Source organism: Salvia splendens, chromosome 11 (assembly GCF_004379255.2).
Source record: "Salvia splendens isolate huo1 chromosome 11, SspV2, whole genome shotgun sequence".
Lineage (NCBI taxonomy): Eukaryota > Viridiplantae > Streptophyta > Magnoliopsida > Lamiales > Lamiaceae > Salvia > Salvia splendens.
Window position 1 is genome coordinate 34,896,040 of NC_056042.1, and position 16,344 is coordinate 34,912,383.

Sequence of the window (16,344 nt, forward strand, 5' to 3'; positions counted from 1 at the left end):
TTATGTTACTTATGTAAGAACCGTTTTACTGAGTTATATGATTGATAATGAAGATCCTTTTAATAATTTTATGTGTCTTTTATTAATTTTTATGGTCTGGAAATAGTGATAAGAGAAACGGAAAATATATGGAGGAATTGGTTTGGGTTTGTACGAATATTTGAGCCCAAGCTTTTAGGGCCTATTTGAATGAGTATAAAAGGCTAATAATTGCGTGGACAAAACAAAGTAATCTGATACTAATACCATATGGAGTAAAGATAAATCTACATAAATTGTATATTATTTATGTACATAATATCCCTAAATTTTTAAATTTAATTAAATTTTAAAAATAATTTTGTTTTTTGTGGTATTATATTCATCCATAAGAAAGAAGTGATATAGAAATTTTATGTCAAATTGTAACATGATTTCGAACTTGATTCGAATTAATAATATAATATTTAGTAAGAAAATATTTTTTTCTTTAAATATACAAATAATTAAGTTAAAATTTCAATTTTTTTCATGTGTTGCAAAATGATTAGTATGAAATTTATTTAAACTTTCAATGTTAAAATGTTAAAAAAGTTCGATTATGTATGTACAATTACATACATTTATCACTTTATCTTTACTTTGATAATAATTAGATTTTTTTTGTGTGTATATCCAAAATAAAGAATAAAAACTCAATTGTTCAAAGCCTAATGTAGCCCGGCCAAAACTAAATGGGAGGGCTAGAAACTGAACGAGAGAACTCGATTGACATGCCTAATAAATGTAAGTATGTAACTATACAAAGGATTGATGTAGGAAAGATTGATATAGGTAGAAATTTCGTAATAGTACATTTTTTGTGTGACGAAAATTATAAAGAGACAAATTTGCCCAATACTAGGCAATTGATATTTCTCAATATTAGGATTAGACTGTTCATGCCATAATATGAGGAGACAGCATCAGCATTTTAAGCACTTAAGTATTTAGGTTCCAAAAAATTGGTGATTCGAGATTAAGTCTGTGTTTTTGTTTTCCTATTTTTGTGCTTCCTTGTAATAGCATAGCATTCACTGAGAAAAACTGCATCCATTTTATTACAATAAATTGTACTCCAAACAACAACGCAAAGCCGTGGAGAAGGGACATGATGAAGGGTATTTACATAAGACTACTAACTACTAACTACTAATCTTCGTTGTTTCTCAATGAAAGCCTGTCTGTTTGGACACTGCTCTCGTATCCGCTGCTATCTCCCGCTTCTCTCACGTGCTTCTCCATCTCCCTCCCACCACGATGATGTGATCGTACGTGCTCCCTTCGATCCTGTAAAATGGGGCGTATCAAAACGAGACGAGTGATAATCCTAGTGTATTGTTACAACGATGAGATCATATGCCTCTGATAATAGCGACACTCTAGTAAGTTGGGACAACGTTAGGAGAAAACCGTAGCCATAGAAGAATCACATGTTCACATAGTGGCATGTGCAGTTAGGCATACGTAGCAAGAAGATAGTATTCGATGTGTTGAAACTTACGTCTCGGAAAGGGAAATCTTTGGCCTCGAGCATATGCACCACATGCCCCATCTTCGGCCTCTTTTGAGCGTTTGGGTCCACACAGCGTAAAGCTACCAAAAGGACCCGCTTCAGTGCTCTCGAAGAAGGCCTTTCGGGCAACTTAGGATCCAAAACCCCATCAGCGTTCTGACTGGAAACCATTGTCTTGAGCCAATCAACAAGGTTCACCTGAGAATCCGACTCGTTAGAACACAAGAAAGCAGCCAAAAAACAGTTACTCGATATCAAGTAAAACTCTTTGTATGTATAGGAACCTCTCCTGGGGGACGACTATAATCCACCGGATTCCTCCCCGTGATCATTTCCATCACAAGAATGCCAAAGCTGTACACGTCACTCCTCTCGTTCAGCATGCCAGTGCTCGCATATTCAGGGGCAACATAGCTAAGACAAGACCAAGTGAAAAAAAGCCATTTGTTCATGTGATTATGTTAAGGCTAATAGTTACAGCAAATCAACAGAAACGACTCCTCACCCGAACGTGCCCATAACTCGAGTCGTGATGTAACTCCTCTCTGAGCCTATCAGCTTCGCTAGACCAAAGTCGGACACTTTAGCGTTCCATTGTTTGTCCAGTAAAATGTTGCTCGATTTGATATCACGATGAACGACCTTAGGCTCGAGGCCCTCGTGCAGATATGTCAACCTGTAAATTACTCAATTTCTAAGTTCTATAATCGAACCAATATAGATTATGAAGTTTCTGAAATAGCAATCCACACCTACCCCTTAGCAGTTCCAAGTATAATATGGATTCGAATATCCCATGTAAGGGGGCTTATAGGCCCGACATCTCCATGAAGCCACTGCTCCAAATTCCCATTATCAACGTACTCGTACACGAGCATCCTGAAAGAAAGATTCACGCACCATGTAAGAGATTCCTATCATAGCAACTTCAGACACGAGTTCGTTAACAAAGAACACCATGTTCGAGTTGGGAGTACAGTACCTATGAGCTCCCTCAGAACAATAGCCAAGCATCCTCACCAAATTCTTGTGGCGTACACGCCCTATAGCTTCGACTTCGACCTTGAACTCTCTCTCTGCTTGACCCCTGAAACCAACACTCAAAACTATCACATAATTGTCGTTCTCTTTGATGGGAAAATATGCACTAACTTTCACCATTTTCCCACTCTTTTCACTTACCGTCCTGGAAAAACACAAGACGGCACGAAGACAACCAAGCTTACGCACTAAAGAATAACAACCCCTTAACGAGGAGAAAAAGATCACAAATTGCCACTCCCATCTTTTCTTATTCCTCAATTTCTTTACTAAATTTGCAGTCAAAGAGAACACACCTAAATTGGCAATATTCAAGACTTACAATAACTCAATTCATTCTATATATGAATTATTCAATTACCATCTTTTAAACAAGACAAAAATCAATGTGAACTAACAAATGAAGTCATGCAAATTCAACTCATAAACATGTATGCTAAAACTTATATTCGAATCAAACAAGCACGCTGACCAAAATCCAACACTATGGCTACCATCAGGAAGCTATCATCGATCAAAATCCAAGATTTCGAAGTGGCTACTATCCATCCCTTTACAAATACACAACAACTCAATTGTTAGAAGAAGAATCTGACCTATTGTTGAGCAGATTCTTGACAGCAATCTTAGTATCATCCTTGAGCACACCATGATACACAATTCCATAGCCTCCTTCACCAACAACATTCTCATCACTAAATCCATTAGTAGACTCCTCCAGCTCCCTCAGAGTGTACCAGTGGCCCCACCCCAGATGCGACACCTCCGCCGCCGCAGCCACCACCACCTTCGCCTCGCCGCACCCCTGACCCGACCCGGAACGGAGACCCGGGTAAGCAATCACGTTTCCCTTCACAATCTCAATGTGGGCCACTTTCGGGACGGGCTCCGGAAGCAACTCTTTATCCGGGTCGACCCGGATTTCTTGAATTTCTCTTGAAATAGTTGGGATGACGGAGCTTTTGGCGACGGGTGTGGTTAAAAATGGAGTCTTTCTGCTTCTTTTCTTGGTGGAGAGGTAGAGGGAGAGGAGGAGGAGGAAGACGACGATGGCGGCGCTGACGAAGAATCCGAGAACGACCCATAAATGCAAGCCGAAGATTGAGGTGCGTTTCCACAGCTCGTCTGTGAGAAACGAGGAAGAGTCTGCGTTAGGCATTGTTGATTGTTTGGGTGGAAAGGTTTGACATTTGGTATGTGGGTGTGTGTAAAGATAGAATTTTTAGAGAGAGATAGTGAAGAATGATGCACTACTGAGACTGAGATGAATTGTGTGACACATAGCATAAACCATTGAATAGAGCTGCTGTACACGTACGAGATGTTTTGTCCCAATCGAATTTGAGTGATGATTAATGGACTCTATTAATGAAGGCTATTGTCGTTTGTCAGCTGTTGGGAATTCAGATGAGGATTGTTTATGCGGATTTGATGGAGGATTCTCGTTCTTTCTTTATAAAGTATATCATTAAATTTTTGGTATAGTTAATGTGTTCTAATCAAATATTCCATTTTTAGTCTTAAATAAATGTTTCTTGGTGCCAAACTAAACCTTATTAGTACTTATTAGTATCATGCAACATACAATTAATATTAGTAAAACGTGTAATATGGAAGACGTGGAGGAGAAAAGCTTGGCATTGCGGTAGTCAAAGCGTGGTTTAATTGATGGTAATAGTTGACTAATTGGATTGTAAAAAGTAAACGTGCAACCATAATTGACTATGAAGTAGTGGATTTGTGTCAGAAATGATTATGTTGCACACAATAATTTTGTCCACTAAAATAGCCAAAAGAGTGTCCCAGATTTTTATAGGAGTAATAAAAGTAGTCAATCCTAGTAAAATTAAAACTCTAACATCTAACTTTTCGGGACAGGCATTGTTTATGCATTTATAAAACTATGCACACGTAATATTAAGGTCATCCACCATGCTGTCTCTATATTTTCCCTTGACCGTCCTTAAATTACTATTTGAGGACCCTAATATACTTTTTTACTCCATCCATTAACTAAGGGACGGAACCTGCAACGCTCCGTCCCTTTACCGTCTCTTAACCGTCCCTTAAATTACTATTCATTCAATTTCATTTTTTATTTTTTTCTCCACAAATTCAATTAAAAAAACACGCTTCATTAAAATTAAAACAACATTACAACTTAAAATTCAAAAAAATAGAAAAAAAATATAATTAAAATCCAATAAAAATAAAAATGACATAATTTAATTTTCTCCACCAAAGTGTTCTCAAATGTGCTCAATTAGATCCTCTTGGAGTTGGGCGTGGGCGCTAGAGTCGCGTGTCCTTGCCCGAATAGACAATCGTTCTTGTATAGACGGATGCGCTCCACTTCGCGGCAGACTATTTGCGGTTGAGCTTCCGGGGGATTCGAGGTCGAACCAAGTGAGATACTCCGCCTCCCGGCGTCGATCTTCTTCAAGTGATTGTTCCATTATTTGAGGCATTTGCTCAAAAGGATTCATTGGTTTGAGTTGATTTGAGATGGAAATTGGAGTGGATATAGAGAGGACTTGAGAGGAATAGATGTGCGTTTGTGTGTGAAATGAGTATGAAATAGGAGTATTTATAGAGTAAAGAAATAAAAAAAAATTGAAAAACGGCAAAAAAAACGGTAACATTACCGTTTGAAAAATATTTTTTTTTATTAAAATTCAAATTTAAAAAAATTTGAATGATTGCGTCATCGTGACGACGCCCACTCGCGGGCCAGCGAGTGGGCGTCACGCATGCATCGGGAGCTCACCACGTCGCCTCGGCGCGTGGCGCGACGTCGCGTGGTCGCGGGCTACAAGACGGCATGGAGACGGGCTAGGGACGGAACGCGTCGCTGCAACGCGTCCCGCGGCGGTTCCGTTCCTCCGGAACGAAACGCGCACCAGTCGCGGGACGCGTAGTGGATGCTCTAATACTCCATATTGTACTGTAGTACATAATAATAAAATTAATAATTCAAATTGATTTCTTTAAATTCGAATGAAATCCGAAAAATGCGAATTATACTTAATATATTTGATTTTTCAGTTTTTTGGGAATTTTTGGATATTTAAAATTAAGTCAAATATTTCATACCGATTCAAACTTATATTCTGTCTCAAAACTTGGATTTTTAGATAGGCTTGAATCAGATAAAATTATAATCTTAAATACGAATCCCTATAAATAGCATAGCCCATATATACGATCCAATACTCTATTTGTTCAGATATAAGTTAAACTACGACTATAAAAGGTTAAGCTAAAACAACTTAAAATGGCAAAAAACAAACTATAAAAGCACATCAAATGATCAAATAAAAAACAGTTAATTTCCATAATCTAATGTTAATTAAACTTTCATTTAAAAAATAAAATAAATGTATTCTGATCCTCCACATAAGGAGGGCATAAAAATATTTTTTCTTTCTTTCCTTCTTTTTTTTGTTCCTTGAATTTCTGTGGATGGAGTCATGCGTAAAAGGCATGACAAGAAGCAAAATCAACAAGGTTTTTAGCCTTCAAATGACTCGAGATAAAGGACTTGTGTTGAAGAGCAGCTAAGGAGAGACGGGACGGGACGGGACGGCAGCATTTGCAGGCAATTGCTTCATGTAGACAACGCCGCCCTCTTGCATATGGGGCACAAGTTCTTGTGCATGAGCCATTGTTTCACACAGTCTCTGTGAAATTCATGCCCACATTCCAACGTGCCAAGATCTTCCTCGTTGTTGTACTCCTCCTGCATTAGATAATGCAGACGACGTCAGGAGCGGACGCAGAAAAACACACCTCGATGGGGCTGAATTTTCTATATATTGAGTTTGAGATTTCATAAAAGACTATTTCAAGTGGAAGAAAAAAAAAGTTAGTACCCGGCATATACTGCACGGCTCTGTCACAGCTTGATCTGCTCGTCTATCACCATATTTACGTTGCTTCAAACGAGCCATTATTGTTTCTTCGTTCAATCCCATGGATACATCTCCAATGCGCTCCCCCAAGGCCAGGAGCTCCTGGAATTTGAAACAAAATTCGTGATTTTCACAAGGAAGAATGTTTCGAGCAAAGTGTAAAAATCCTCACCTCATAGGACATATTGTCGACATCTAGTCTCATGTCCCGGTGACGATCATGTACATCACCCATCCCGAAGAAGACTGACTGATCAAGAATCATCATATCCTAGCAAATGAGCACGAAAGATATGAATTTTGGAATCTCAACTGCATTTTCTCAAATCTTGACTGCAATCTATAAATACAAACAAAGTTGAGGATAACTAACCTCGAGTCTCAAGCCCTCTCCCCTTCGCATGAGATCTAAGACGTGGCGAATCTGCTAAAAAGGAGATATAAGTTACTACCAGCATTTTGCAAGATGATATATCCAATACTTCTCTGGTCAACAACGTTTTAATATTTTGAGATTTGACAAGAAAATTGGCATCTCTTTCATGAAATCTAATACATGTGCTGTGCAACTTTTCGATACGTCTCTAGTAGATTTTGACATGTTAAATAGTCCCACGCGAAACTCCCGCATCATTAAATGCATCATTTACTTGTAACGTAGACATTATAATCGAGTTGTAGCACAACTACATGCATCATTGAGTAACAAAAAGCATCATGGTGGTGTGGATTCAAGCACGATTATTCACATAATAGAAATGAAAATGTGGAAATTTAATGCATCAATGTACCTCGGACATCACGCTGCCTCTCCCTTCACTAGCGGCAGCCATGCTCCAAAGCGAATGAGGTAACGCATAAGCACTATCCAGATGTCTCTCCAACAATGCTGACCTTGTGTTTGATGAACGAGGACCGCGACTGCTAGATCCGGATGGAAGCTCTGTTTCTTGTGAGGTACCGGTTGCTGTGCTGCTCTGACCTCCACCAGGTTCGGTACCTGCTGCAGATAATAGAGATCTTCAAACAATTTCCGATAATCTACGAGGATATTGTGGATGATGACTCCTATGAGACCAAGAAGATGAAGGTAAAGACGAATTAACCCCTGCAGTGCTACCTGCCCGAGAAGCAGATGCCCCGCTGGATAAGTTCCAGTTTGGAGGTTGTTGAGACGAACCCCCTGTCTCACTAGGAGGAATAAACATCGGATGCTCCGACGAGCTTCTGAGAATATTTCCGAATATAGGATCTTCGTAAAGCATAGGATCCCTCTCCCTCTCAAGAGAAATAGCAGCAGAAGATGAATTGCTAGTTCTCGAGCTAGAGGCTCCACTCCATCTAGAATGATGATTTCGACGAACAGAATGAATATGCGGAAGAATCGGCTGAACATGATGACTTCCATTCTCCAAAGGAGGGTTTGGGTTCAGACGATTTCGAAGAAGTACCCTTGATGAATGCCAAGAAGAGGAAGACGCATGAGCTTCTCTTGGTAATGGAACATGACCCTGTTGATGAGTGTTACTGAAACGCAAGCGTAAGTTTCTACGAGAACTTCCAGCAGTTTCTCTACCATTTGAAGACAAAGGATTTGAGGAAACAACTTCTCCGACTCCAAGCCGAATCCTTGAGTTTCCGTGGTCTGATAAATTGCTGAGGACCGGGCTGTTTGCCGGTGGAGTTGACATAACAACAGTACTAGCAGAAATCGGGGGAGGGGCTGACATTATAGCACGACGTTGACTTCTTTCAGCATGTTCAGAACAATTCGAACTTTCCGCTCCAGAAGACTGTCCAGCTTGTACATCAATGGCCTTTCTCTTGCGTCGACCATCCAAGGAACGATACCCGGAAGACATACCAAGAGCATCGGAGGAGCTGCCAGTAGAAGGCCTTTTCTCGCTCGATGATCCAACAGATATATGTCTATTGGGACGCTCAATTACCTGATGCCCGTCATCTACAGGTCCAGCAAGCTGCAAAGGAGACGAGATGTTTGACGCCTGATTGCCTTGCCCATCAACTACAACATTGTCCAGTGGAGGAATATTAGATGATTCAAGCTGACATTCTTCCAAGTCGAGAGCAGCTCGAGAGGGAACACTCCATCTGTGCTCTCTTTTTCTCTTGTTGCGATCAGAATGACATTGTGCTGCACCAGAACTAGTTTCACCTAAACTCCACTGACTGTGCCCAATATGACGCGGATGCTGAGTATCGGTCTCACTTGGCGGGATTTTGTACTCTGGCAGCCGAGCTTCTGCAGAAGTTTGCATATTATTCCAGGGCATTCGAGAATCTATGCTGGCATCAGTTGACGTAGACCCATGATCATAAGTTAGATCTTCGGGCAATGTACTGATAGAATTCCGTTGCCCTTGCATTAGGCCTCCAAATGAGTTTATCCAAATACTCAAAAGAGAAGAGCTGTTTGGAAGACTGATTATCTAGAACTTTCGTTCTCAGAGAATCTGCAAGAATAAACACAGATGGCGGTACCATGTAAGTACCAGAGAAACTTAAAGAAGAAGGTCGTGCCTAGTAGCATAGCAAAACGAAAGAACGAAAAACAAAAACAAATAAACTGGAACAAATCAAGAAAGGTTAACTGAACTTCGAAAAACCTTGTTCAATATGAATAGCAGTACAGGGATTAAGATCTTAAGGGTTATCTGTTGAATGCTAGGTTCTTTTTATTTCAAATGGCTGGCATTGTTCACATCATGTTCACAAGAATCTCAATTTATGATGAGTTATAACAGGTAGATGTTTTCCCAATCGACCAATGCCACAAGGTCACACAGTTTTCTTAGCTTTATGTTACTGATATCATAATCTCACTTGTTCAGAGGATCTTTGTTCAAACACGCACCATTATCATATTCCGAGCAATGTGAAACCCGATGCATCAACACGGATTGCCATCAAACATCAATACATCATAAGCAAACGGAGAGGAAGATAAACGAAACAATCAAGCAATATGCTAGATAGCATTGGAGTCAATAATATCAAGAACTCAAGATTCTAACAAATGCACCAAGATATGAAACCGAAACCTAGAAAAGATTATTCAAAAACCTCGCGAACTTAACACTAATGTAAAAGCAAAGAAAGTGAGCTAGAACATGACCAACCAGTCAGAAACATTGAGCTAAAGTTCTCCAAAATAGAGGAAACAAAACACACAAATGCTCAATAAAGAAAACATGTCTTATAAAATTTCATCATTGATAACCAAACAGCAATTGAAGTTTTAGCTTTATGGTGAATCTCTAGAGAGAAAGCAAGAAACAGTATTATGTTAGGCAAGGGAAGAGGAAGATGGTACAAAACACTGTTGAGATTAATTAAAACCTTATTTTTTAAAACAAATTATTTTCTCTATCAACCAGATTAGATATACATCAAACCATTGAATTTTTCTTGAAGAAACAAACATAAAAAGAAAATATGCTAAACCCATCCAAAATTTTGACAAAAACAACCAAATAAAAGGGTGAATTGCATAAACCAAGAAAGATAAACAGCACCAAAAAGCTCAATTTTTAACCAAAGAAAAAACTAGTTCACATAGCATCAATCAACGATCAAAGGAAGACGGCAAATTTTACCAGCCAAAGAGAAGCAGATGAGGCGGTAGATCTACAACCGATACCTGAACAAAGCCAAAAACAACCATTAAAACAATGTTCTTCAAAATTAACAATCTTTTAATTAATAGATGATCAAAAAATCCCCTCTCCTCATAGAAAGCATAAATGGATGATGAGATTGAACACAAACCTCAACTCAGGCAACAATAGATATTCAAGAAATAAAAATGGAGGATTCTTAAATGGGATTATTGATATAGAGAGAGGGAGGGAGGAGGGGTGGGGAATGAAACTGGTGGGTGGTGTGAAAATATAAGAGATTGGTGGAAGGATTAATGAGGGCACTAATATTTATCTTTAATTTACTTACACCCCACCAATATCCACAATCCTCATAGGGCGATCGATATAAATTGAGCAATAATACAAAGATGGAAACTTTTTCAATTTTTATGAATGCCCATATAACGAAAAAGTCAGCCAATGAGGTGATTTTCTCTCCCACGTAGTAGTTTCCAGTGATGGGATGAAAACGAAATTAGATTAAAGATAACAAGATTGGGATGAAAACGAAATTAGATTAAGATAATAAGATTGGGGCAAGAGAAAAGAATAATCAAAAGGGGGGAAAGATAGAGATAATGAAGATTGCAATTTTATGGTGTCAAATGCCTTATTTGTACATAAACACATGGACTGCGCCGAATAACTTTGTTCTTTCTTTCCGGAGGTGTCCACGTTTTAAAAACCTCCGGTATTAATTTAAAACCATCAATTCCAACTTGGTAAAACTATGAACCGCAATCAGATCGTTAAAGATTTTGACTGTTCTGGTTCCAAACGAACCACTTGTGAATGAGAGGCTGGACAAAAAATAGCTAAATGCTTGACTTGAGAATATAATGAAACGAAAATAGGTTCTATCGAACACAATTGAGAATCGAATCCAATCAAATTGAGTATGGTGTTGAGGTTTGTTAGACTAGTTTCCTATGCGATGTACGAGTCACTAAGATCATGCAATTGAGATCCTAATTAAAAATTAATTACTCTATTAATATTGTAATCACCCTAAAATAGTGAGTCACGCACCATGCATCGCTCAGAGAAGCCTTGGTCAATGTGAAAAAAGAAGTTCCAATCAATCCCCTGGCTTGGTGTTCTATGGCTCAATCGTGCCACCGAAATGATAGTTATTTAGGTTGAATTCGGTCTTGGTTTTAAATCCAAGTGGGCAAAAATTACAACATACATTTTCGCATCAAATTCATACACATATTCCATTAAGAGTTCATAGCTGCAATTCCTATTTTTAAAGTGTTTTTAAATCTAATCCTTTGTTTGGGATCAATTCTTCTCAACACACATTAATCCTTCTTTAGAATAATATTTTAAGAATTCATGGGTAGAGCGAACAAATTATTGTCTTTAGTTAATACTCCTAATAAATGAAAAAAATATTTACCTCATGTTAACATTTTTATCCCATAAATCAAATAAATGAATAATAAATTTATTGTAGAATTCAATTCCAGTAGTCTATAGATGCCATATTTAGAGTTTATTATGGACTAAGTTATTCAATACATAGCTTTTTGTGGGCTCGATCTTGTGGAATTGCTTTCTTTTGGGCCTATTGACTATTGACTACCTAGTTTTATTAATAAATTTCGAATTATCAAAATGTTGTACCATGGCATACAGAGCAATTCAACGGCGCAACAAAAGCCTTACAATCTTCAAATTCGAACCTCAATTCGATTTGGTGTCGGGAAACTTTAATTTCGTGAAAAAAAGCTTGTGTAAAAATCGGGCCTGGAATTTATGAGCCGATTAGAGTTAGATAAATTTAATTTATTTGTCCAAAATTTGATGGATAAAACATGTTGATTAATCAAGAATTTCCATTTTCTTAAACAAACCTAAGCACCGGTTTCAATAGTTGATCAATTTCGGTAAGGTGAGAGCTTCAAGGCTCTTTCTACGTCCACAAATTTGATCTTGACTCTTCTTGTTTTGTCAGCAAATAGGGTCGTCACGTTGTGTCACAACCTAATCATTAGAGTGAAATTTTGATGATAAAACTTATACAAATTGAAAGATTGATATATATGTATATAACTGATAATTTTCAAAAGGATATGGAAAAAAAATGAATATAATTGTTAAAGGTTAAGATAACATTAACAAATTTCAAATATTATGATACAATTGATAAAAATCAGTAGAGGTTGTTATAGATTTAATCAAGAACCCTTTCCAAAACCCAATGCACACTAATCAAACACCAATGAAACCAACCTTTCATCATACAGACAAAATATACACACAACACCCCCTCTAATCTTTACCAAAAAAATAATATGCAAACACACATTTATGTTTCCCCACAATCATTATTGTACACGATCTGTTCCACCATGTATGGACTTTTAGTTTGGCTCATCATTCTTATCTCTTTTGTAGTACTAACATATGAACTTGAAATCTCCTATTTCATGGACACCTACCTTAATTGCTCTACTAATTCTACTTCTACAATCTTTCTTCAATCTTCTTTAATCCCAACATCTCAAGATTTTTCCAACAAGATCTTCATTAGATCTTTTGCTTATTTCGAGATCTTATATAATTAATTTGGTCACAATCACATAATTCTTGGCTTTATTACTATATTGTAGGGGTGATGAGGTGATGGTATTAAAATATAGTCAGAAGGGCAATTTGATTAAGTGAACATTTTTAGATCTTATCTGTAGTTTGACTAAAGTGATAGTAGTATATTTATTTGCCTGTCTAGACTTGGATATTTTTATCAAAATAATTGAATCAAACATTATAGTGTCGGCAGGACCATTCTCAAAGCAATTGCCAGCTAATGCCATCCAAATATATATCCAATTAGATGTTGATTTTTCAAACAGATATTATATACAATGTGGATAAGAGTATAATCTATATAACTCATTCATTTATTTCAAATGTTGAGACCGCCAAAAATGAAGCTCCCTTTTTCCATTTATCTCATTCTCTTCTCATTTCTTGTTTGGGGCAGTCATGCTTCATCACAAAGATCTACTTACATTATTCACATGGACAAGTCCTCCATGCCCAAGGCATTTTCCAGTCACCATTCTTGGTATCATTCCCTTGTCAAATCGGGGGCGAAGCTCATCTACACTTACGACCACGCCTTCCAAGGATTCAGCGCCGTCATGTCGACCGACGAATTGCAGGCTATAAAGATGTCGGACGGTTTCGTATCCGCCTCCGTCAGCAGATCCGTCACCCACGACACCACGCATTCCACCAAGTTCCTCGGCCTCAACACCGTTACCGGGCTCTGGCCGGCTTCCCAATACGGAAAGGACGTGATCATAGGCATCATTGACAGCGGCATTTGGCCCGAGAGCCCCAGCTTCAACGATGACGGGATGACTGAAATCCCGTCGTCGTGGAAGGGAACCTGCCAGACAGGCCCGGATTTCAATTCATCACTATGCAACAAGAAACTCATTGGAGCCAGATTCTTCGATGCCGCAGCTCGAGAAGCTGGCTCAGAATTCTATACCTCGCCCAGAGACAACGACGGCCACGGCACCCATGTCGCGTCCACGGCCGCTGGTAACTTTGTGAACAATGTTTCCTTCTTCGGATACGCCCCTGGAACTGCCAGGGGAGTTGCTCCGCGAGCTAGGCTCGCGGCCTACAAGACCGGAAGCTATGAGGCCGACACGCTAGCCGCCATCGACCAGGCCGTCGCAGACGGCGTCCATATAATATCCATATCCTTACGATACGAATCAGCTGATCTGTTTCGGAATACCATCGCAGCTGCTACCTTCGGCGCCAGAGCGAAAGGTATCATTGTTTGTAAATCCGCCGGAAACAGCGGTCCCAGCATTGCCACGATTGAAGCAGGGATCCCCTGGGAGATCGTCGTGGCGTCTGGGACCATTGACCGATGGTTTGCCGGTACGATCACACTCGGAAACGGCAAAACCATCACAGGATGGACCATGTTTCCTGCCAAGGCATCCGTGATCAACGTGCCTCTCGATTACAATGAGACTGTCTCCGCCTGCGACTCCAGCGAACTACTGTCGCAGTCGTTTATAACCCGAATCGTCGTCTGTAACATTACAGACGAAGCCATCAGTTTCGATTCCCTAATGGGGAATCTATTGGGTTCCAACGCGGCTGCGGCTGTAATAATCTCAGAAGATACCAGCATACTCAGATCAAATTCGTTCCGTTTCCCTGGGGCCGTGATCACCCCAGCGGAAGCAGTGAATTTGATCAAGTATGCGACAACTAGTGAGTCCCCAAAGGCAACCATAACGTTCCAGGAAACGATAATCGGGCCAGAGCCCCGGGTAGCTCCAGCCTTATCTGGATCTTCATCCAGAGGGCCGGCCCAGAGCTACCAGGAGATTTTAAAGCCCGACATCATGGCGCCGGGAGTGCTAATTCTAGCAGCATACAGCCCAGTCCAGCTCGGCCCACAAATCGGTAACATATTCCTATCGACCGATTACTCTCTAGAGTCTGGTACATCAATGGCGACCCCACACATAGCAGGGGTCGCGGCCCTTCTGAAGGCCGCACACCCAGAGTGGAGCCCTGCGGCTATACAATCCGCAATGATGACAACCGCCAATCATCTCGATAGCACGAACCAGCCGATCAAGGACCAGGCGTTCAGCTCTTACAGAGTTGCTTCCCCGCTGGGGATCGGGTCGGGGCAGGTAGACCCGAACAGGGCGCTTGATCCCGGCCTTGTATACGACGCGACGCCTCTGGATCTCGCGAATCTCGTGTGCTCGATGAACTACACCCGGGAGCAGGTGCGGGCGATCATAAGGTCGAACTACAACTGCTCGGGGGCGAATTCGGATCTGAACTACCCTTCGTTCATAGGGTTGTTTAACTTCGACCAGAGAGGGCTGACGCTCACCAGAACGTTCAAGCGGACCGTGACGAATGTAGGGAGCGGGGCCGCCACGTATACAATGAAACTGGAGAAACCAGAGAATGCGACGGTAACGGTAACGCCGCAGACTCTGGTTTTTCGAAAGAAATATGAGAAACAGAGTTATACGTTGAGAATGCGTTATAGGGGAGATATTGATTCGACGTTCAGACAGGGATCGCTGACGTGGATTGAGAAGTCCGGCAAGTATGTTGTAAGAAGTCCGATTGTGATTGCCGGTGGAGTTGATAATTACGGCTAGTTTATATTTTGATGCTGTTTAGGAGTAATGAATAATGGGTGTAAGAAGATGTGAAAACAAGTGATAATATTGAGGCTGATATGCCCTTCTTTCTTGCCAGCCAATATTTTACTAGTATTGTAATTTATGTATTTTAAACAAACCAAATGTAAATAAGCCAATTATATTTTTATTAGGTATATACTCAATAAATCACGAATTCGCCATAAGAAGTAAATTCACCATGAATTGTGTTACTATGTCTTTCTACTAGTTCGACTACATCAAGATTTCTTCATGAACAATCAAAGATCCCAATTAATTTCTTTAATCACCACTATGTCAAGAATATTCTAGCATGATTATCACCAACTCTTTTGCTTATCTCAAGATCATAGGAATATATAATTTGTTATATTCTCATATTATACAGTAGTGATATAGGGAAACCACTACTTAACTGCATAACAAGATAACACAAATTTAGTTCACTATAAGAGCGATTTAGTTCATTATAAGAGTGATTTAGTTCACTAAAGGAAGGAGTGAATCAAAACGTCATTACAGTGAACTATATCTTTCACGGAGTAAATACTTCACTATAATAGTGTTTTGGTTCACTCCTTGTTTTCAAATTCATATTGTGAACTAAAACGTTCATATATGAACTAGATCGTTTTGATTTAATGGCTAAAATTTGTTCTCCAATTATACACTTAATATTAATTATACTTTAATCATCTCTACGATGGGATTAAAATATCTATCACATGGGCAATTTGGTAAAGTGAATATGGGGACAAGGATTTAATTGTGTGCGACAGATATGCATGTTTTAATATTATATGTACGTTGACTCAACAGAGATATTTATTTACATATCTAATTAGATATTATTATAAAAAAATTATTGTACGTAGCAAACATTAGAGTGTCGGCAGGACCAATCTAACATCAATTGCCAGCTCGTGCCATCCAAAAACGGTTATGATATGATGGTGCTATGCTCAAATTTGCATTGATATGATGGTATTTCAAACTGATGA

At 39.3% G+C, this 16,344-nt stretch overlaps 3 protein-coding genes across 5 annotated transcripts; 1 reads left to right on the plus strand and 2 right to left on the minus strand.

Moving 5' to 3' along the window:
* Positions 1–1,056: 1,056 nt before the first annotated feature.
* On the minus strand, positions 1,057–4,015 carry LOC121756082 (probable serine/threonine-protein kinase At1g01540). The gene is made up of 7 exons (XM_042151544.1): positions 3,172–4,015; positions 2,517–2,621; positions 2,291–2,413; positions 2,040–2,210; positions 1,819–1,948; positions 1,523–1,732; positions 1,057–1,308 (listed from the first exon to the last, which is right to left on the minus strand). The coding sequence occupies exons 1-7, from the start codon at positions 3,732–3,734 to the stop codon at positions 1,171–1,173; spliced, it is 1,440 nt and encodes a 479-aa protein (XP_042007478.1). The 5' UTR covers positions 3,735–4,015; the 3' UTR covers positions 1,057–1,170.
* A 1,867-nt stretch (positions 4,016–5,882) lies between these two features.
* Positions 5,883–10,604, minus strand: LOC121756187 (E3 ubiquitin-protein ligase MBR2-like). 3 transcript variants are annotated; one of them, XM_042151664.1, is made up of 8 exons: positions 10,276–10,604; positions 10,104–10,147; positions 7,607–8,960; positions 7,278–7,489; positions 6,860–6,913; positions 6,659–6,757; positions 6,448–6,588; positions 5,883–6,314 (listed from the first exon to the last, which is right to left on the minus strand). In XM_042151664.1, the coding sequence occupies exons 3-8, from the start codon at positions 8,871–8,873 to the stop codon at positions 6,183–6,185; spliced, it is 1,905 nt and encodes a 634-aa protein (XP_042007598.1). In that variant the 5' UTR covers positions 8,874–8,960; positions 10,104–10,147; positions 10,276–10,604; the 3' UTR covers positions 5,883–6,182. The 3 variants fall into 3 exon arrangements, with proteins under 3 accessions (XP_042007598.1, XP_042007599.1, XP_042007600.1); XM_042151665.1 differs by having other exon boundaries at positions 6,860–6,910; positions 10,276–10,602; XM_042151666.1 differs by having other exon boundaries at positions 7,278–7,486; positions 10,276–10,600.
* A 2,397-nt stretch (positions 10,605–13,001) lies between these two features.
* On the plus strand, positions 13,002–15,500 carry LOC121753628 (subtilisin-like protease SBT3). The gene has a single exon (XM_042148851.1). It carries the CDS (start codon positions 13,067–13,069, stop codon positions 15,317–15,319), a length of 2,253 nt encoding a protein of 750 aa, XP_042004785.1. The 5' UTR covers positions 13,002–13,066; the 3' UTR covers positions 15,320–15,500.
* The last annotated feature ends 844 nt before the right edge of the window (positions 15,501–16,344 follow it).